This window comes from Phascolarctos cinereus, unplaced genomic scaffold, assembly GCF_003287225.1.
Source record: "Phascolarctos cinereus isolate Bilbo 61053 unplaced genomic scaffold, phaCin_HiC Scaffold_726;HRSCAF=1367, whole genome shotgun sequence".
In the NCBI taxonomy this organism is placed as follows: Eukaryota; Metazoa; Chordata; class Mammalia; order Diprotodontia; family Phascolarctidae; genus Phascolarctos; species Phascolarctos cinereus.
In genome coordinates, this window is record NW_027556098.1 from 98,142,668 (window position 1) to 98,164,148 (window position 21,481).

The following is a 21,481-nucleotide window of genomic DNA, read 5'->3' on the forward strand; positions in this document are numbered from 1 at the left end:
AGAAGACCTGAGTTTAGGTCCTACTTCTGACCCATACTAGCTATAGGACCCTGAGCAAATCGCTTACCATCTTCCTGTCCCAGGCAGAATAACTTCCAATCTATGTAGGTAGAGGAAGTTTCCTAAAATAGGACATCCCTACATCTATGATATCACAAGTCTGGGCTCTCCCCTCCCGTAAGCCCCCAGGTCCTACCGACATCTGTTAGTTGTTAGTTAATAAGGGATTTACTGCCGAGCTGTAACTAAGAATTGTTGCATTCAGAACAAATTAAATTGCAAGAAGTAAGGGGAGAATTGAAGATGACAGGAGGCCAGTTTCCCAAGGAGAAGGGATACAGTCTCTCCTAAAAGTTCAAGTGGCACCTCTGTTGCACGCCTATTAAGTCCCAGCTACCCCGGGGAAGAGGTAGCAGCAATGGCAAAGGGGAGAAGACCACTACAGCAACAGTACCTAGGGGTAGTGGTCCTGAGGCAGCAGGTGAAGGACTAGAGAGGGAGATGTTCCATCTTGTCGCATTGGGACAAACCTCTGCTTGGGCCATACTAGGTACATCTCAATTCTACTACATTATAAAGGAAACTTTTAAAGATAAAATATCACTTTTTTTAAACTGCTAGAAAAATTGGAAACAAATCTATTTTACTTCTAAAATCTAGAATTGAAAGGTAGACATTTAATCTCTCAGTCCACTGCTAGTTACTTTAACTAAAGCTATTTTATACTACTAAGAAAATGGGGGTTATTATGTTTCTTCTTCTTTAGCCTGGACTGTTCACTTATTATGCTTTCTTTTTCTTCTGTCTCTTATGAGGTGTCCCTTTGCTTTTCCAAGTTTAACCCCTCTGTTGTGCCCTTGCCCTCCATTCTCTGTCTTGTCCCCAGGATTTTGCTCCCTCCAGTTATTGCCTAAACTTTGTAAAGATGCAAAGACCTTCCCTCTCTTAAAAGAAATAGCTTTCAGCTTTGCCCCTCCCCCCAATTATCATCACTGAACTCTCTTGTCTGTCACAAACTTCTCAAAAATGCTGATGTACACCTACTCTACTTTCTTATCATCCAATATAGCCTCAACCCCAAAGGCTGGCTTCTACTCCCATTGCTCTACTGAAACAATATTCAAGTCAGGTAACCAATGGGCCTGATACCTGCCAAAACCAATGCTCTTCTCTTGTCAGTATTTCTCATCTTTGGCAGGGGCACTTCTGGTGCAGTGGAAAGAGCATGGGTTCTGGTACCATAAGAACAGTACACAAATCTTGGCTCTGCCACTTGAGATCTCTACCTCCTCACATGCAGTAATCATCCAAGGTGAGATTTAAACCAAGATCTTCCTAGGTGTAAGTCCAGTCCTCTGGAACCTACCCACTATACAACTTATTAATTATCTAGACTAACTGTTCCTAGAATATACCTTGTGCTTTCCTGACTTTGGACCTTTGCTCATGGTGTTTCCCATGCCTGGAAAGCTGTTCTTCACATCTCTACCTACCCAAATTCTTTTAGAGCTTATTCCAGGTTGCTTTCACTAATCAAGTGAATCAAAAGCCATCTCTCCCTTTTAATGAATTGTATTTAATGTTATTATGGCACTTGTATGTAGCTTTTTATTAGACTTGTACATGTACATGTCTTATTTTCCCTAATGAACTATATATTATATTCAAGGTCAAGAACCATTTCTTATTCACATGCATATATCCCACAGCACCTAGTACTATGCTTCATACACAGTAGGTATGTAATAAATATCTGTTGAATTAGTGAATAAATTCATACCTCTCTGTAGTTCCCAAATCATCTACTCAATTCTCAAATTTTTATAAAATTCCTTCCTTCTCTGGCTTACTCTAAATTTGGGAAGAAGTCATACAATAAGTTGATCTAATAATTGGGCTGATACTCTGTTAAGTCCTACTGGCTTCCACCCTTGCTAAAAGGCATGTACCCTGTCCTAAAGAACTTGGTTCATTCTTTTCTCCTTTCTGCCCTGATTTGAAAAGTTTAGCACTAGAAAGCAATCTGATGGAAGCCAAGTATAAAGAAAAACTAGTGGGAACCATTGATGTAAAAAGATATGCTAAACCAGCCTCAAGGCCACCTGTAGCTCTGTAGGTTCTCAAGTGTGGCCCTTTGACTGAATCCAAACTTCACGGAACAAACAAATCCCCTTAATAAAAACACGGACTCAGTCAAAAGGCTGCGTGTGGCCTCAGGCTGCAGGTTCTCAACCCCTGAACTAAACAAGGAAATATTAACGTGCTTTTCCCCCTCCTTCAGGCAGAAGCTGACACACACATGTGCTATGCCTCACTGGATCACAGCATCAAGGGGAAACGCAGAAAGCCGAAATCTCACTTTTCACACAAGGATGAAAATGAGAAATTACATGCAGTGGATACCAGACTACCTAAAAACAATTCAGTTCCCAGTTTCAGAGAAGAAAGAGATGTGTTGGAGGAGAACATTCATGATGATCCCATTAGACTATTTGGTTTGATTCATGCAAAGAAAGAACAGATAAGTATGCAAGACTATGATCCAGCTTAGTGAATGGATGATTTTTGCAACAACAACACCCACGTCATGTCATGATATAACTTTAAAGCAAGGGAATAACGTTGGAGAGTTACATGTTGATCAGCTGCTTACTAGAAGTTCAACTTACCTCTGCTTCAGACACCAATTTGCCTCTCTGGCTGATATTAATTTAAAAAAAATCTGTATTAACACATGGCATAAATATTGCTTATAGTAATGAAATAATGAATATGCATATTAAACATGATCATTGAATTGAATCTGTGACCCAAATGTTCTGTCCTAACCAAACTACTAATGATTAACCTTTATCTGGGGAACAGCCCAAATCAACTCTCTTCAAACTGGTGTGCTCATGAGCAGATTTAAAGAAAGATTGGAGAAAACCAATCATGACCTCTCCATTTCTATGAGAGTGATTCACCCACCTTCACCCAGCAGGTGGGTTTTTTGTCTTTTAATAGAACCACAGGATCACACCATTTTAGAGTTGAAAGGACATCAGTGGCCAGATGGCCACTTCCTTCTATGAAAGGAATGCCCACTGTAAAATACCTGATGAGTGCTCATTCAGCATCTGCTTAAAGATGAACAAGGACTACCCTCTCTCAAGGCAGTCTATTCCACTTGTGGACAGCTTTCCTTGTTAGGAAGTTTTCCCTAACATCTACCCTAAATTTGACTCTGCAATTTCCGTTTATTGCTCCTGCTTCGTCCCCTCTCTGGGACCACATAGAACATGTCCAATCCCTCTTCTATACGAGAGTCCTGCAAATACTTAAACGCAGAGATCCCATCTCCCTTCTCTCCTTCCCCTCAGTTTTTTTTCTTCTCTACGTCAACTATCCCCCATTCCTTTGATCGATCTTGACATGACATAGGCATAAAGACCTTTGCCATTGTGGATGCCCTCCTCTAGAGGCTATCTAGCTTATAAATCAATGTCTTTCTTAAACTGTGGCGGACAGAACTAAACAAAATACCCTGATCAAGTTAGAGTACGGAGTGGGAAGTTACCTTCTTTTCTTGTAGTTTTATGAATCAGGATTTCAAAGAGCAGCACGGCAAAGTAGAAATAGAACCAGATACAGGACACCTAAATTCTGGTTCCACCATATAACTGTGTGGCCTTGGACAAGTCATTTCATTCTTCTGGTGCTTTACCCCCCAAAATGTCCACTCCTTAAGTTTGGGGACAGTGAGAAATATAAAGGAAGGAAAGTAGGATAGTGTCTTGGAAGACTTTGAGAACAGCTGTGTTAAACAGTGGATAGAATGCTGGGTCTAGAGTTAGGAAGACTCATTTTTCTGACTTCAAATGTGTCCTCAGACAGCTACTAGCTGTGTGATCCTAGGCAAGTCACTTAACCCTATTTGCCTCAGTCCTCTCATCTGTAAAAAGAGAAAGAAATGGCAAACCACTCCATTATTTTTGCCAAGAAAACCCCAAATGGGTGACAAAGAATTGGACATGACTGAAGAATGATTGAACGAAAAACAATAACTTTGAAGGAATGGTTTGGATATAGAGGCTACTCAGGCCCCTTTTGGTCCTGTAACTATGATTTAAGAACATGCTGTCCTTAGGGTTTATCTCATTTTTTTTGTGAATAAAAATTATAATTATAGTTTTATTCCTTCATCATTTCAGGGAAACCAAACCACATGAGGAAAAATGGAAGGAGCTAGGTTTTAATTAAGACTAGAAAAAACTAAGGTGAAATACAGCTGTCAAACGGAAAAGGGAGTTGAGTTCTGTTGGATTGCTCCAGAGGGCAGAAGTAGGACCAGTGGGTGGAAGATGCAAAGAGACACATTTCAGTTCAATATAAATAAGAATTTTCTAACATTGGAAACCATCCAAGAAGGAAACAGACTTCCTTCTTTTAATAGAGCCTCGATGGCCATCTCTTAGAAATACTATAGGGTGGTTTCCATCACTAAATAATAGGTTTCAGCTAGATGAGCTTTAAAGAAACTTTCAACTTTAAGATTCCATGATTTTATGAAGAGAGGCACAAGAGATATTTCATACCTGGAAAGAATTCCGTCCCTTTCTTTCAGTTTCTCAGCTCTTACCTAGTGTTTGCTTTTTTTTTTTTGTTCTGCAACCTTCCGTATCCAACGGCTTAGATCTTCAGAAAGAATTGTATTACATTTGTGTAAAGCTAGTCTTTTTAGGTAAAATGAGTACATAGGGTGACCATTCACACTGATATGCCTCATACCTCTCAGAAAGGTCCCGTGGCCACATATTCACTTCTGGGCTGGCTCACTCATCCCAACCTGCTCTCACACTGGCATGTCTAGTTTTCCCAGAAACATCACCATCCTGTGATTACATTCAGATTCTCTTAGTGTCCAGGGTGGGGTAGGAGGGAGTGAGAAACACTCTCCCTAACAACTACTTTGAGTGTCATTATTGTGTGTGGCTATATGTGTAAATGAAAGTGCATCTATGAGGGCTGAATAGTTAAAGTAGTAAGTAGGGGGAGTATATTCCCCACCCTCACCCCCTCCCAAAAGTATTATCTCTAGTATCCCGAGAGAGTTTTTACTTAGTAATAAAAAAGAAATTATAAGAGGCATTCATATATTAAGAATAAATGCAGGAATAATAACACATATCACATCATAGTAAACACATCACACTCATATATTAAAGTAAATGCAGGAATAATAAATACATCTTCTTAAATTGTGGCAGACAGAACTGAACAAAATAATCCAAATGTAGTCTGACTATGGAGTGGAAAAGTGTCTTTTTTTCTTGGGCTTTTACGAATCAGTGTTTCAGAGAACAGCATGACATGGAAGAAACAGCACTAGACTCAGTACATCTAAGTGAATCCTACTCTCCCACTAATCCACTCAATATCTGCTCTCACACACAGAAAAGTCTGGTAAGGGAATACAAGTGAGAAAAAGCCATGTGCTCGGAGTATTGAATAACTCTAGACTGAAGGCTCTGATGTAAGTAGTCTAGCCAGGAACATGAATATGACACAAAACCTTTTCTTTGCTACCTGCTCTCCTTCTGATCCCCATCGCTCTTCAGTTGGGCAGATTCTCTTCTCTCCCATTCTTGAATTGACAAAGCATTTAAAAGCCCTTTCTAGTTACAATCACTTAAAAGGGGATTAGAAAAGAGTTGTAACATTGATTTGACTAACAATTTCCTTTAAGTCTGGGAACTGCAAAGTCCATCCTACTGCTTTTTTCTAGACAAGGCAGACAAACCTCGTCAAGTGTTCGCTCTCTAAGATGCTAAAAGATTCTGTTAGCTTGTGGCAAACAGAGCTCACAGCTCATTGCCCTGAGGTTGACTCTCAGAGCAAGGCAAACAAATCCAGCCAGTCTTCCACTCATCAGAGTTCTGCATTTTCCAATTAGAGCTCCACATCTCTTCCTACGTAGCAAAGCAGCTGCCTCACCTATCTTTCCCTTTTCTGCTTACAAAGAACAACAAAACCTGCTGAGAAATTTCAGAAGTGTAATAGTTGTAAGTGAAGCTCTTCCATCAAGCTCTGGTTTTATCCAGTCAGTCAGGAGTTGGCCATTGAAGCCCTCTTGTCAGCTAATTAACTGCCCCTGGTTTCTTCACACTGCTGAGAGAGCAGCTTTTCTAGGTTGGTGAGTTTTCCTTCTCTTGAATATTTTTTACCACTCCTATCAGCCTTCTTCAATTTCATGTGACTCTTCATGTCACAGCCATCAGAACTCCATGATACTTGGTGACTCACTTTTCATTTTATGTAGTAAAAAAAATCTCCACATTTCTCCTATGAGATGAACGTTTGTTTAACAATCACTTAGTCTACAGTTATATGGTTTTTCATTTTGTATGTTTTATCCTCCTAACTCTTAAAAGAGTTGTATTTGAGTGACCTGCAGCTCCAATCATTTATCAGAAGTGATTCTTCTGCAGTCTCTCTTTGAAAATTGTTAACATTTTCCCAATTTTTGATAAGAAAAGTTCTTTCTCTGTCCCTTTAACCTGTCAAACTGTTCACACACAAAAAAGTCATCAACCTACAGGTGATTTAAGACTTTATATTTATGCTGCAGTTCATTTTTTGCTCCAAACTGATTATATTCTATCTGAATATCATTTCATTACATATAGATTTTTAACAGTTTTTAGTAAACCAAAGTTCTTTTCCTGCTAGTTTCAGGCATCAAACTGTTCACCTGTAAAGAAGACCTTATATCTTTTACCAGTTGATTTAATTATTTTTATTTAAACAAGAGTAGTTTTTTTTGCCTCTTTCAACACTAAACTGCTCCACATGAAAGGAAAGTTCAATACATAGGAGGAGGAAATCAATAGAAACCTTCTTCTAAGGAATAAGTACCATAGGATATCTAGGACCCCTAGATCCATGGCAGTAGAAAACAAAAGAAAGTGAACCAGAATCCGTATGGGAACCATTTTGCTGGAGGTCTAATGACGGAATTCCCTATACTCAGTAAAATCCAATGACTTCCTAGCAACTCCAGGGGCAGATATAATATCTTTTGTTTAGCATTCATAGCCCTTCATAACCTAGCTCTGATCCCTCTCCCTCCCCTTTCTAGTCTTCTTATACCTTATACTGAACCCTGTCCACCACCTATGCTTTGATCCGGTGACAATGGCCTCCTTACTATTCCTCACACAACATACTCCATGTCTCAGCTCTGGACATTTTCCTAGGCTGTCCCCCAAGCCCGGAATTCCCTTCCTCTGGCTTCTCTGGCTTCCTTCAAGTCACAACTAAAATCTCACCTTTTACAGGAAGCCTTTCCTGATCCCTCTTAATCTTAGTATGGTTTTGGGAATTTTTTATTTCCTTTGATTTGTCTTGCAATTTGAATGAATATTAACCTCATCAAACCAAAATATGTCTGATGGGATATAAAAAGTTACTTAAGAGTGTTAAACATTCCTTAGATAAGAAGCCAGAGGAAGGATCTCCACTGCCTCTGACTCCTTGGCAATATATCAGTCCTCCTCCTCAATTAGTCTCTTTGTGAATATGTAAATGTAGTTTGATCTGTAACCTGACTTAGTTTACCTGTAGAGTTTGGTGGCTGTGAGGGTATGTGAGATTATGATTTTTGTTTTAACTATTTGTTCAACTTTCATGACATTGAAAGAAGTATGGGATTATGGAGCTATCTTCTCTTTAACTTTTATGACCTAAGAGGAATGAACAAAATTTCAAGGTGTAAAAGAACGATTTCTCTGTCAGCCTGATGTAATTTTTCCTATTTCAGCTTTTCTCTGAGGCCTGAATCCTATGCTTGAGCATAATTATAAAACTTGGATTTTTACCTCCATCATTTCTGCACTGAGGTAAATTGATAATTGGTAACAGTTACCCACCACATGTACTCAGGGAGGAGATATTTCTCCTCTAACATTATCTTCCCTCTGTTAATTATCTCCTATTTATCCTGTGTATAGCTCTTTTGTATATAGTTGTTTCTTATTTTCCCATTAGATTGTGAACTCCATGAGGTCAGGGGCTGTCTTTGTTTTTCTTTGTATCTCCAGTGCTTAGCACAGTGCCTGGCATATAGTAGGCACTTAATAAATGCTTATTTACTGACTGGGGTGGAAAAGTAAATAAAATGTGTCATGACCTAATTTTGCCACCGTTTCTCTTTGGAACTCCTCACATTTGGAGAGGGTATGAATTCAACCTTCTTTTCTTGCCTCATTTACCCACTTTTTCTACATGATAGATTCACTGCTTTTGTTAGATTATCCTTTTGCTCCATTTACCAAATTAGTGTCTCTCTCAGTTACACAGCAATCAGTGGAACCAACTGGACCATTGAGATTCTAACCTTTAATACTTTGTCATCACTTCAAGTTGTGAAAAACTGCCATGTGGAGTTAGTATATAAAAAATGATAAAATTTTGGATTTCCTTCTGTGTTTCAGAATTTAAAATGGTTTTGACTAAAAATTACACTCCATAGCACTTTATTATCTTTTTGCAAGACAGATGCTCAATTAATTTTCATCTTTCTTAATATTCATTTAAAATTTTCTGAGTTCCAAATTCTCTCTTTCCCTCCCACACCCAACCATTAAGAAGGCAAGAAATGTGATATCAATTATACATGCTGTACTTTAATTTATAATAACCTTATTTAGTAGGGAAAATATTATTAACTATTTAATGGAAGAAGAAATCGAGGCATGGAGAACCAACGTGATTTGCCCATGATTAAATGGGAAGGGAAGGGGAAGGGATAAGTATTTATATTGTACCTTCTATGTGCCAGGCATTGCACTAAGCATTTTTTTTTTACAAATTTATCTCTTTTGAGCCTCACAACAACCCTGGGAAATTAACTGATTAGCAGCTAGCAGAATCTGAATTTGAACCCAGATTTCCTGGTTTAGAGTCCACTTGTCATCATTTTACACAGCGCTCTTCTGACCGAGGGAATAGATCACAGATCTGGAGCTTGAAGGAATCTCAAAGCCATCTTTTCATCTTACAGATGATTAAACTGAATCTTAGAGAGATGATGACTTTCCCAGGGTCGCATAGTTTGTAAATATCTTGAGCAGGATTTGAACCCAAGTCTTCCTGACTCCAAGTCCTATGCTTCAATCACAAGTCAATACAACTGAGATCACAACTCCCTGCTTATAGCAGTTGAAGTAGGGGTATGGTGAATGTGAATGCAAAAGGGAACAGAATTTTATTTTATCAAATTGGAATTGCATCATTTAAGAAAAGTTTTTAAAATTGCATTTTATAGTCCAAGAATGTTGCATTTCATTCCAATCTATCACCTGACACACTGGACTGGGCTAATGCAGGCTGGATCAAGAAGAATACGCTCCTGTAGGCTTTTGAATATTTTGTATGGCTGGCCATCCGTTTGAATTTTGGACGGAAATCTATTATTATTCCTCAACCTCATTACTTGACTAGCCACTTCCCTTTGTATCTATACATGTTTATTTATACATTTATATATACATATGTATATGTATATATAAATGCCATTTTATATGCAAAGTCACCATTAAAAACACACCGAATCTTACTTATGCTCATTTGTCTTCCCTGTGAATCATATGTGCTATTTGATTCCTTGGAGATTGTGGTGTTCCATGATTCACAGTTACACAGCATCACCAAGAGAATATTGCCATTGAAAAGATAGATTTTTATATTGGAAAGAAACTTGAAAATCATCAAAAGTGTTGCACAACTTCCCAAATGCAATCTAGTCACCTTCCTTCTTCCAATTTACTTCTGAGTCTAGTGTGTAATGCTAGGGGGTAATTAGAAGCACTTGCCCCTTGCCGTTGGCCATCCACCGTTGGACCTGTCAGCCTGCTTTCTAGCATACCCTCCCTACATCTAATGCGATCACTGTATATTGCTGTTTTCATTGTGTTCCATTGTGTTCACTGCTTCCTCTTATTGTTCACTCATGGCAGAAGTTTCAAACCTGGTGTCAGCCAGAAAACTCTCTAGTAAGGCCCCGACTAGATTAAAATGTAATTGGGAAGCGTTTAACAAAAATAAATGGAGATATAATACAATATAGATAATGTTAATTTGCATTTTTTAAGTCAGCATGCAGCCCAAAGGGATCCTCTCATTTTGAGTTTGATACCATTGACTTATTGGACATTTAAAATCATATAAATTACAGATGGGGTAGCATGTACAGAAGAGAGAAGTGACTTGCCCAGAGAAACACAGTTAATTAAACACCAGAGATCTTTATCTGAGAAACTGTCCATAAATTTTTTTTCTCAGTTTTTTGCTTTCCTTCTGATCTTGGTTACGTTTATTTTATTTATACAAACCCTTTTTAATTTAATATAATCAAAATCACACATTTTACACCTGCTGCTCTCTATCTCTTATTTATTCATAAGTTGTTCATAAGTCTGATAGGTAATATATTCCATGTTCTTCAAATTTTCTTGTAGTTTCTCTCTTTATATCGAGGGTATGTATCCATTTTGACCTTATCTTAATAAATGGCTTAAGACAGGCCTGCACAGTTCTTATGGCCTGTGTGCTGCTTGTAGCCAGCAAAAGGATTTTTGGGCAGCCCATGAAAAATGCAGAGGATGTAAAACAGGCCTGCACAACATACCACCCATGGGCTGCTTTAGTGGGCTGCAAGTGGCCCACGGAAAATATATTGTGCAGGCCTGGTATAAGATATTGGTCTATGCTCAGTTTCTACTAGGCTGCTTTCCAGTTTTCTCAACAATGTTTACCAAATAATGAATTCTTATTCCCAAAACTTAAGTCTTTACCTTTGTCAAATACAAGGCTACAAGGTTACAAATACAAGGTTATATTTGTTGCTGTAAAATGTATGTCTACTCTGTTCCACCGATCTATTTCTTAGCCAGTACCAGATAGTTTTGATACTTATAAAATAGTTTAAGATCTGGTACTGCATAGAAAGTAAAGTTTTCTGATAGTATTCCTTGCATCTGTTATTGATATAATTATTGAACAGAATAAGGCCAAATACAGAGCCCTGGGGTACACTACTAGACAGCTCGGTTCATGTCAACATTAATCCAGTAATAAATTCTTCTTTACTTTAAATTTTTTTTCTCCCAATAGTAAATTCTGTTGGTACAATTCATGCAGAATAGATGTGAAATTAGTAGATCCCCTTGTCACACTTGGGCTATGCAATGGAATACATAGTCCCAAACTGAATCATGTTCTGCTTTCCATAAAGAAGGCATCTGCCTTCCACTATAGAAAAGTAGTGAATCACTGTACTAGTTATTCGGTGGGAGATTATAATATCTGAGTTGTCCACCAGGTGGTGTTACACTCAAGCCTCCAGCCAAATGGTATCACTAGCATTTCTGTCTCATGCATTCATGACAATGTCCCACACCCCCAAGTTTCATGACTGCATATGACTGGCTAAGTGAAAAAGCCCTGTGCTGGTTGGATTCTGAATTTAGACTAGTGGAAGTTGAAATATTGCTGAAAATTATTTAAAAAAGAGGAAAGCCATGGCTAAGCACCATCCTGCATCTAAAATTCCTTCCACAACAATACCTTCTATCACAGAATACCAGTAATCAACATATAATGGTTGCATAATGTATTAGATATAATAGAAATGTAAAACCAGCTTGTTAGGCACTCTCTACATGGCACTCTCTAAGCAACTCTCTTCCCAAACTCCTGATTATCCTCCCCACTCTCAAGTGTAGTTGGGATTTCCTGCACAAAGTTCACCCACTGAAAAGAAATAAAATGAAAGTTTGTATGCCTAGGACTTCATCCCTGGATCCTGAAGGACAAACAAAGAAGGCAAGGGAAGGATGGGAAGATGAGTCAGTATCCCTTCCTTTGTAACTTCCAGTCTCTGACACACAGGGACCTCTTTTTGCTCTGATCATCCTGATTCTGCTCCCAGCACAGTTGTTTCCACAGTGCTGGTCTAGGTCACCAGAGACAGATGATTGGGTCATAGCACTTGGCATTGTCTGCCAATCTGATTTCAACCTTCTCAGTCCCTGGTCCCAAACGCTGCAAATTAGAGGTTAGGTCTATGGTAAGCAATAACCCAAGATTCTGATTCCCACATGGTGGGCAGGGAGCCTCAGTTTGACTGCAGCAGACTTCTTAACCCTGTGCCTCTGGAAGATGAATAGGAGGTCTCTGTCAAAGGCAAAGGAAAGAATACAGGACCCAGCATCCAGATATTGTTCTTCTCTTTTTGTATAGCCTTCTGCCTATCATGAGCATGTATTCTCCTGAAACCCTGGGTGGAGAGTGGGCTGAGGAAGGGCTGGAAGAATAACTATCAGCTGTGTTCTTCCAGTCCTGTTTCTGCCTTCATATTATCATCACTCTGGGGTCCCAGGTAAGTAGCAATTCATAACAAATAGGAGCATGACACAGCCACAAGTTATCTTACAATGCCACCTTTCTGCTTCTCCCTATTAGTTGCCCATGTGCAGTTTATCAAGTCCATGGACAGGGGTCAAGGGCTTGCTCCTTTCACACTTATTAACATGATACTGACGGGCAATAGATTTATTGCCAGAGGAGCTAGGTTTACAGCCTTCTTTTGCTGTATCTGCTTGTATAGCTTTGGACAAGGTACTTGATTCTAAGTTTGGGTCATTTGACCAATTCGTAATCTACCTAACTATACTATAATTCAGCCAACCATTCAGCCAAGATCTCATCATCTTGTCCATAACTATATAGTCAATCAGTTGGTCAATAAACACTTAAATTATTTTATATATGCATTAGTAATACATTTTATATCGATATGCATATATAAATATAGTTTATATTTATTAAAATTTTCTAAGTGTCTATTAAATGCCAGACACTGGGCTAAATATTACATCTATAGCATCCCAAAAGAATTTGTAGATTCCAAAGGAATCAGCAATAATTGTTGAAACACTATCATTGATTTTTGAGGAATTAAGGAGAAATGGAGAGGAATGACTAGAGCTAGATGGTGGTCTCAGTTTTCATAAGAGAAAGAAAGTGAATTTTTTGTAATATAGGTGAGTGCATATAACATTCATTTCTGGTAAAATTCCAGAATATATTAATTAATAATGGATGTGAGCATTAGGAAATGGAGGTGATCTGGGATCTCTAGGAGCCAATGTTTATTTATTTTATGTTTATTAATAGGAAGTTATGCCAAACTAACCTCATTTATTTTGTTAACAGGATTACTAGACTAGTACATTGGCAAGGAAGGAATACTTTGGGATATAAATCATCTGTGTCAGGTTTGAGAGTATTTAGAGCAATAATATGCTTTATTATCTTCATGCTTTTTTTGGTTTTCATGTACCTCAACCATTTTTCCTCTCCTCTTGTATTTCCACATTTTACAAAATTTAGTCACAAATAATTAAATTAGAAAGGAATCATGTTAATAACACAAGGTATGAAAAATGTCGATCATATAAACCTGAAATTGAAGATGAATATTTGCATAACAAAATTTGTTTTATGTTACATGAATTCAAAAGATGAATTTTTATACTAAGAGCCAGAAAACATATAGCAGAGAATCTAAGTCAAAAACCTTCATTTTGAAGATTAGGTTCTGAAATGGTAAAATAACTTGTCTAAGGTCGCACAGCCAGTTACTGGTGGATCTGAGACAAGAACTCTTAGCTTCCAAGCCAGAGTTTTTAATCTTTTCAAAATGAATACTTGATAAAGGATGTCACAGAAGAGGTGAATAATTTCACTTTGCCATTGCATGTCCTAACACTGCTTCATCTGCCCCAAGCAGCAGATCTATTTCTTCTTTGTCCTTGCCTTTAGCATTTAAAAAAAGAAGAAGAAAAAAGAAGAAAAAAATTAAAACTCCTTTTTGTAGTTCTGATAATTTTTCACAGACAGCTAGGTGGCAATGGGGATAGAGCACGAGGTTTGGGGTCAGGAAGACTCATCCTCCTGAGTTCAAATTTGGCCCCAGGCACTTCCTCTCTGTGTGACTCTGGGCAAGTCACTTAATCCTGTTTGCCTCAGTTTCTTCATCTGTAAAATGAGCTGGAGAAGGAAATGGCAAATCACTTCAGTATCTTTGCTAAGAAAATCCCAGGGGCAGGTAGGTGGCACAGTGGATAGAGCACCTACCCTGCAGTCAGGAGGACCTGAGTTCAAATCTGGCCTCAGACATATAACACTTACTAGCTGTGTGACTCTGGGTGAGTCACTTAACCCCTATTGCCTCACCAAAAAACAAACAAAAAAAACTCAAACAAAAAAAACAACAACAAAAACCCAGATGGGGTCATGGAGAGTCAGACACTACTGAAAAAAAAATGACCGGACGACAAAAATAACTTAGGGTTGTTGTGAGAATCAAATGAGATACTGTAATGTACTTTGTAAACTATAAAAATCTATAAGAAGTCAGCTATTATTATAATTAGTCTGCAACATGTATTTAAAGTCTCACTGAATAATTACTTGTAGGTTAAACGGTCCTCCACATCCTAGATCATTAATTGTTGATTCTATGAGCAAAGATCAAACAAAGTGTTCTCTCATGTGCTACCCATATATTTTTCAGTGGTTTATTTTTAATTTATAATCTTAAAGAGGCAAACCTGAAACTGAAGAAGACATCAAACATTTACTACAATGCAAAGACACTGAGGCAAGGGTTCTTTTTCTACTAATCATTTAGATTCTCTTTATAATACATTCAAACTTTCCCAGAGTCAAATCTTTGTCCTCTAAGGCTTAACTTGATTTTTTTAACAGGCAAAAGTCATTCACAGCTGACAGTAGAGATAAGACTAGAATTTTATCAGTATAGCAGTTGAGTAAACTCCCTTAACCAATGCAAGTCAGCACCTGTTGCCCAGAATACTCAGAGGTTAAGTGACTAGCCCAGGGTCACACAGCATGTGTCACAGATGGGACTGGAATCTAGGTCCCCATGACTTTAAGGTCAACTCTCTATCCACTGTGCAGCACTGACAAGAAGATTAATAATGGGGAACATGAAAGACAGATTGCCAAAAAATTAAGGTATGACTGCAAAATGATGAGATCATTGTCTTACATGGCTCAAAAACTGACTTTGGAATCCCCCAAAGTGTTGGGCAATGGTTACATTGCTGAGATGTGGTGCACTTTTTTATATCCCCACTCCATAGTTTAAAAGACTGATAGAATTTGAGTATACAGTGTTGTGTGAACATTTAAAATGTGTGTGATAGCTATCTGTCGGTGTCTGTCTAGTACTGATCTATTATTTTTTGGTTAGTTCATAATATTTTAAAGAATAGTCATTATTTTGTTTTCTACAGTATATTCCCTTGCCTAGCACTAGGTATAATAGGCAGTCCTGGTGTTTCTATCCTTCTCTGGATTGTAGTAGGCATCTCTTTGAATATATACCTCTCTACCCCCCACCCATTTTTCTGTCAGCAAATTTTTTTTATGTGGCATACTATTAATTAAAACACCTAAGACATGTATAAAAAAAATCATCCCTCTATAGTGAACAAGGGTGTGTTAGTGGGTAATACTGCTTTTGGTAAAACACTGGTGAGACTTTTTTATATGTAGAATATTTAAGATGGTCTATGTCATTAATGAGGCAAACTAGATGGCTCAGTATATAGAGTGCAGGGCCTGGAGTCAAGAGGACTCATTTTCCTGAGTTCAAATCTAGCCTCAGACATTTACTAGCTGTGACTCTGGGCAAGTCACTTAACCCTGTTTGCCTCCATTTCCTTATCTGTAAAATGAGCTGGAGAAGGAAATGGCAAACCATTCCAGTATTTTTGCCAAGAAAACCCAAATGGGGTAAAAGAGTCAGACACAAATGAAAACAATTCATCAACAGCAATAAATATAATATCTTAATATCAGTGTGTGTCCCAAGGTAGTTTAGGACAGTGCATGTGACCAACTACATAGACCTCTTCAACTGAAACATCATTGCTTTAAAATTCTGTCATGACACATTAATTCTAAAGCTTTTAATTCTAAAAAGGGATATGAGCAAAGTGCTAGGGCATTTGAGATAAAATGACTAAGCAGATATGTTTTCTTTCAAGCCAGACCATATCTGTAGCTGGAATGTTGTACTGACAAAGAAAGATATCACACCACTTATAAAACAGGTATATCTGAAAGTAAGTCAATTTCACTTAGTCTTAGAAAACTCTTTTTTATCCTTAAGCTTCTTTATAAAAGAGAGAAAGAAATAGCTTGATATGTAAAATTTAAAGTTAATTAAAATCTCAAAATATGAAGGTTAGCTGATATATCATTTTTATAACTAACAAGCATAAATTGCAATGCCCTTCTAATGGAAATGGAATAATAGAAACTAATGGAAATAATGTCAATGAAATTTACTCAAATAGAAAAGTCTCATGTAGGAAGGGCTTAACCTTGAAATTTTGAAGATGTCAATAAAATTGACAATTTTAAGAATGAAAAAAAAACAATTCTCAGGATCCTTAGTGCTGAAGTTTTCTAGACATAAAATCTTCTTTTTTCTCTTTTCCAAGTTGGGCTTCCTGTTAACATTAAGGGAAAAAAACATTTAAGAGAGAAATTTCAATAAAATAATCACGTAAAATGCAATGACATATTTCTGGTTCCCCTCTAAAAAAATTTATCCCCTTTAAGATATGGTCGTATTGATATATGTATCATCCTTTTCCTTTCCTGCAGATCAGGCAGAAGTAAATTACCTGGAGAATAGAAGAAGGGAGATGAAGGAAGAAGTAAGTTATTTTTTGAAATCAGAATTACATTTCAATAAGAGAGATAAGGTAATGGAAAGAGGTGAGCCTACACCATACATTTATTTGGACTGGACAAGAAAAGCGAAAAAACAATCATGTCAGTAAAAGCAGAATGCAGGGATCTGGGTTTGGGCTATAGGAGAAGGTGTCTGTGAATGTGAGGACTAGAACCTGATAGTTTCAAGGAAAACAAGTCATATAGTATCTTCTGTTGAGTTTTTAAAAGAATTTTAACCCACAAATGCACAACAGGATCTGATGAAACCCAAGTGAACCCAAGCTTAACAGTTATCTTGAATGTCAATGGACTGAACTCATTTATAAATTGTAAGACAATTGCAGAATGCTTGCTTACAAACACACACACACACACACACACACACAAATAGGACATATACAGATTTAAAATGAAGGGTTGGACTAATATTTCTTGTGAAGGAAGGAAATAGGCATTTATTAAATGCTTACCATGTGTGAGGTACTGTGCTTCTACAAAACACTTTACAAATGTCTCATTTGAGCTTCATAACAACTCTGGAAGATAAGTACTATTATTTTCCCCATTTTATAGTTGAGGAAACTGAGGCAGACAGTAGCTAAGTGATTTGCCCAGGGTCACACAGATTGTAAGTGTCTGAGATGAGATTATAACTCAGGACTTCCTGACCCCAAACCCAGTTCTCTATCCATTGTATCAATTGACTGTCTCATGATTCTGTTGAACATACATACACACACACACACACACACACATACATATGCATACATGCACACACACACAAGCAGAAATTACCATTGTGAATGAATGAATGAAACAATATTTATTAAATACTTACTATATGCTAAGTACTATACTAGCAGTGGGGGTACAGATACAATAATGAAAACAGTCCCTGATCCAAAGTAACTTTCATTCTAATAAGGGAAATAGCACAGTGATGGCTGGAGAGAGGTATTTTGGTTTGGAAAACCACACAGCAGTGAATTGAGCCACAGGAGAGTAGAGTGGCACACTGCTTCCAGGAGCAATCAATATATTGATTTGATTATGGTCTTAGATATGGAGGATAGAGGAAAGCCAGCAACTGAGTTGGTGAAGAATAGTTAATATTATCTAGGATTTATATAGTGCTGTAAGGTTTGCAAAAACTTTACAAATATTATCTCGTTTTACTCTCACAAGAAGCTTGGTAGGTAGGTGCTATTATTGTCCCTATTTTACAGATGAGGCAACTGAGCCTAAGAGAGTTTCAGTGACTTACCCAGATTTGCCCTGCTAGTACAAGCCTAAGGCCATATTTGAACTCATGTCTGCCTGACGACAGGCTCAGCACTCTGCCTGGCTGAAGAGTAAAGTGAAGCATGGCTGGTGCCAGTATGGATTAGTGAACTCATGAGTTAGGAAAGTAGTGTGACTTCCAGAAATGAGAGATAAATTCATCCAGGGCATATCTTCTGGTCTGGATGGCAAGGTACTTGGCAAGGGGATGGTTAGAATATGATTTCAGGTATAGGAAAAGAATTGTGATTTCAGATAAAAAAATAGTAAAAATTCAAAACTAGATTCTGTTAAAATTATTTCATTAAACATCTCTGATAAAAGTCTGATATCCAAAATCTAGAGAGAATTGACTAATATATATGATGAAGAGTCATACACCAATGTTCAGTTGTTTGAGTCATGTCTGACCCTTCAAATGCTGGATAACCACTTATCAGCTGCAGTTTGACCTAGATAGCTTCTGAAGTCCTTTTTATATTAAGAATCTGAGAAAATATAAAACAAGTTGTTGTATATGATTGTGATGGAATACTACTGTGCTATAAGAAATGATGAGCTCAATGATCTTAGAAAAATATGGAAAGACTTGCATGAAATAATGAAGAGTAAAATGAGCAGAACCAAGAGAACATTGTATACAGTAACTGCAATGTTGTTTTAAGAATGTCTTTGAACGAATAAGTCATTTTAACTATTATAACTATTAATTAACTGCAAAGGACATATATAAAAGGTGCTATCTGCATCCAGAGTAAGAACTGATAAATAGAAGTATGTATAGAATAATTTTACATATATATGTATACATGTGTACATATACATTCACACACAAATATGTGTGTGTGTGTGTGTGTGTATGTGTGTGTGTAGTGTCTACATGGTAGCCATCTCTAGGGTAGGGGGAAGAAAAAAAGGAAAAAGGAAAATGAAAAAATTCACATGGTAATTTTATTACATATTTTAAAAAATGGCAAGTTGTACATAATAGTTTTGCAGTTCATGTACAAACATCTTTTTATTGTATTATGTTATGGAAATGCTTGTTTTTTTCCACAAGTTAATAAATTTTTAAAAACAGAAAAAAATATACTAGAGGTCCTGGCATTGGGGAAAAAACAAGGAAAAAGCAAAGGGAAGAGCAACAGTTAGAAAGATAAAAGGTGAACCAAGAGAGTGATGGTAGCAGGTGGATGTTCATGAGTCTGAGCCGGTGATTTCTCAGGTGTGCCCTGCTGCATGGCCTGCCCATGAACTCCACTCTGTCCATGTCAGCAGGAATCACCATGTTGGGATTGGTTCAAATTTAAAACCAGGAATCACATAGGCTAGTGATCATTAGCTAGAGAGCTTCACTGGGTTATTGGGGAGCTGAATTATTATAGCTCTCCTGGTGGCCATGGTAACACCCAATTAGTCCTTTCAAGTGTCGTACTTTACCTGTTTGTTGACACAATTTATGTCATGCTTATGGAGTAGCCTTATTTGGGCAATACCAGTCAGGTCACTGAGGAAACTCAACTTTTCATACCCCTCAGAAATTACCATTTACTTATTTTGAATACATTATATACATTTGAATATAATATATACATAATATTTGAACACTCTATCCACTATATCACTTATATTCTACACATATATATTAAGTCATGTCTGACTTGTGTATACACATACACACATAGATGCACATATATATATGAATATATGTATTAATTGCTTCCCCAATAGAACGTATGGACTTTGAAGGCAGGTTTGTTTCATTTCAATCTTTCTGTTCTCCTATGTGTCCTTTTCACTATCTCTCACCAATATCCAAACTGTTACTAAAGCCTGTCTATTTGACCTTTGCAAGTGTTCTCACTATGACACCCTTCTCTTCTCTGACCCTACCACCACTCTGTGCAGGCCCTTATCACCTCATGCTTTAATTGCTACAATAGGCTGCTGGTGAGTCTTCTTGCCTCATGTTTCTTTCTACTCTAATCCACCCTCCATTCAGCCACTAACGTGATTTTCCTAAAGTGCAAGTCCCATCAAGTCACCCTCCCCCTCACCCCTTCTACGAACTCCAGTGGCTCCCTGTTGCTTCTAGGAACAAATACAAAATGCTTTGTTTGGCATTCAAAGCCCTTCATAACCTAGCTTTCCCATCTTTCCAGTTTTCTTACACCTTACACTCTGACAGATACTCTTCTATCCAGCGACACTGCCCTTCTGACTATTCCGTGAATAAGATACTCTAACTCTTGGCTCCAGGCAAGTTTCTCTCGCTGTCCCCCATGCTTGGAATGCTCTCCCTCTTCATCTCCGTCTACTGCCTTCCCTGTCTTCCTTTATGTCTCAACTAAAATCTCATCTTCTGCAGGAAGCTTTTCTCAACCCCTCTTAATTCTAATACCATCCTTCTTTTATTTATTTTCTAATTATCGTGTATCTAGCTTGATTGTATATATTTGTTTGCATATTTTCTCCCCATTAGATTGTAAGCTTCTTGAAGGAAGGAAAAGTCTTTTGCCTCTTTTAGCATCCCTAGCCCTTAGCACAGTGCCTGGTACATACTAAGTTTTAATGAATGTTGATTGATTATCTCCTCCAAGGTCTAGCGCAATGACTGAAACACAGTAGATGTTTAATGTTTATAGACTAATTGACTGATTGATTAAATTGCAGGTGCTTTGCCTTGGTTAGAACTGTGATGGAGGGTGAGGTATGAGAGGAATTCCTGCATTGGCCAAATTGGACATTTAAATGTTACAAGCATAATAAATGTAAAATGTATGTGATAAGCATTGAAAAATACGGGACCTATTTAGTTTATCTACCCAGTAGAGTCTCCAATAGGGATAGCACTGCCAGAAATATGACTACTAAAATATCAAGTGAGATAAATTAAAATTATATATAATATGTATATATACATAAAATAAATATAATGTACATATATACAAAGTGGGAGAGAAAAAGAGACAGAATTGTAGTAGTAGTAGTGGTAGTAATAGCCCCATAGCAGCAGCAGCAGTAATAGTAGACAACAATAGAGAATTGGTCTCAGAACCAGCAAAACTGGGTCCAAGTCCTGTGGTTGACACATAGTATCTCAAGTTTTCATGGATCTTTCTGTGATAATAAATTGAAGAATTGATCTGAATTGGTAGAAGGTGCTTCCTCATGCCAGATTTCCTATATCAATAACATTGTAGGTACAGTCTTTTCCCCATGACCTATTAGAGATTTCAAAATATTATTTCAAAGAAATACTAAAAATAATAGGCATGAGTTAAAATAAGTGAGACTTAGTTTCAGAGTGCTTTATACCTTTCTCTTTGGGTGAAAAGGGCCTATGATCTAATATAATTCTTTAATATCTTTAGGACTAAAT

The 21,481-nt window shown here is 37.4% G+C and overlaps 1 protein-coding gene and 1 long non-coding RNA gene across 7 annotated transcripts in view; both read left to right on the top strand.

Moving 5' to 3' along the window:
* Positions 1-8,174, top strand: part of TRAT1 (T cell receptor associated transmembrane adaptor 1) — a 71,519-nt gene extending 63,345 nt beyond the window's left edge. For all 4 annotated transcript variants that reach the window (XM_078146689.1, XM_020999901.2, XM_078146691.1 and 1 more), the window contains one exon: positions 2,282-8,174. In XM_078146689.1, coding sequence (XP_078002815.1) covers positions 2,282-2,551 — 270 coding nt within the window. In that variant the 3' untranslated portion in view covers positions 2,552-8,174. The remainder of the gene's footprint in view (positions 1-2,281) is intronic.
* Positions 8,175-13,449: 5,275 nt separating this feature from the next.
* The window catches only part of LOC110217504 (uncharacterized), a 47,324-nt gene continuing 39,292 nt past the window's right edge, over positions 13,450-21,481 (top strand). The window contains exon 1 of one of the 3 annotated variants that reach the window (XR_013482947.1): positions 13,450-16,799. This is a non-coding gene — a long non-coding RNA (uncharacterized LOC110217504). The remainder of the gene's footprint in view (positions 16,800-21,481) is intronic. The other 2 variants (XR_013482946.1, XR_002327057.2) reach the window with 2 other exon arrangements.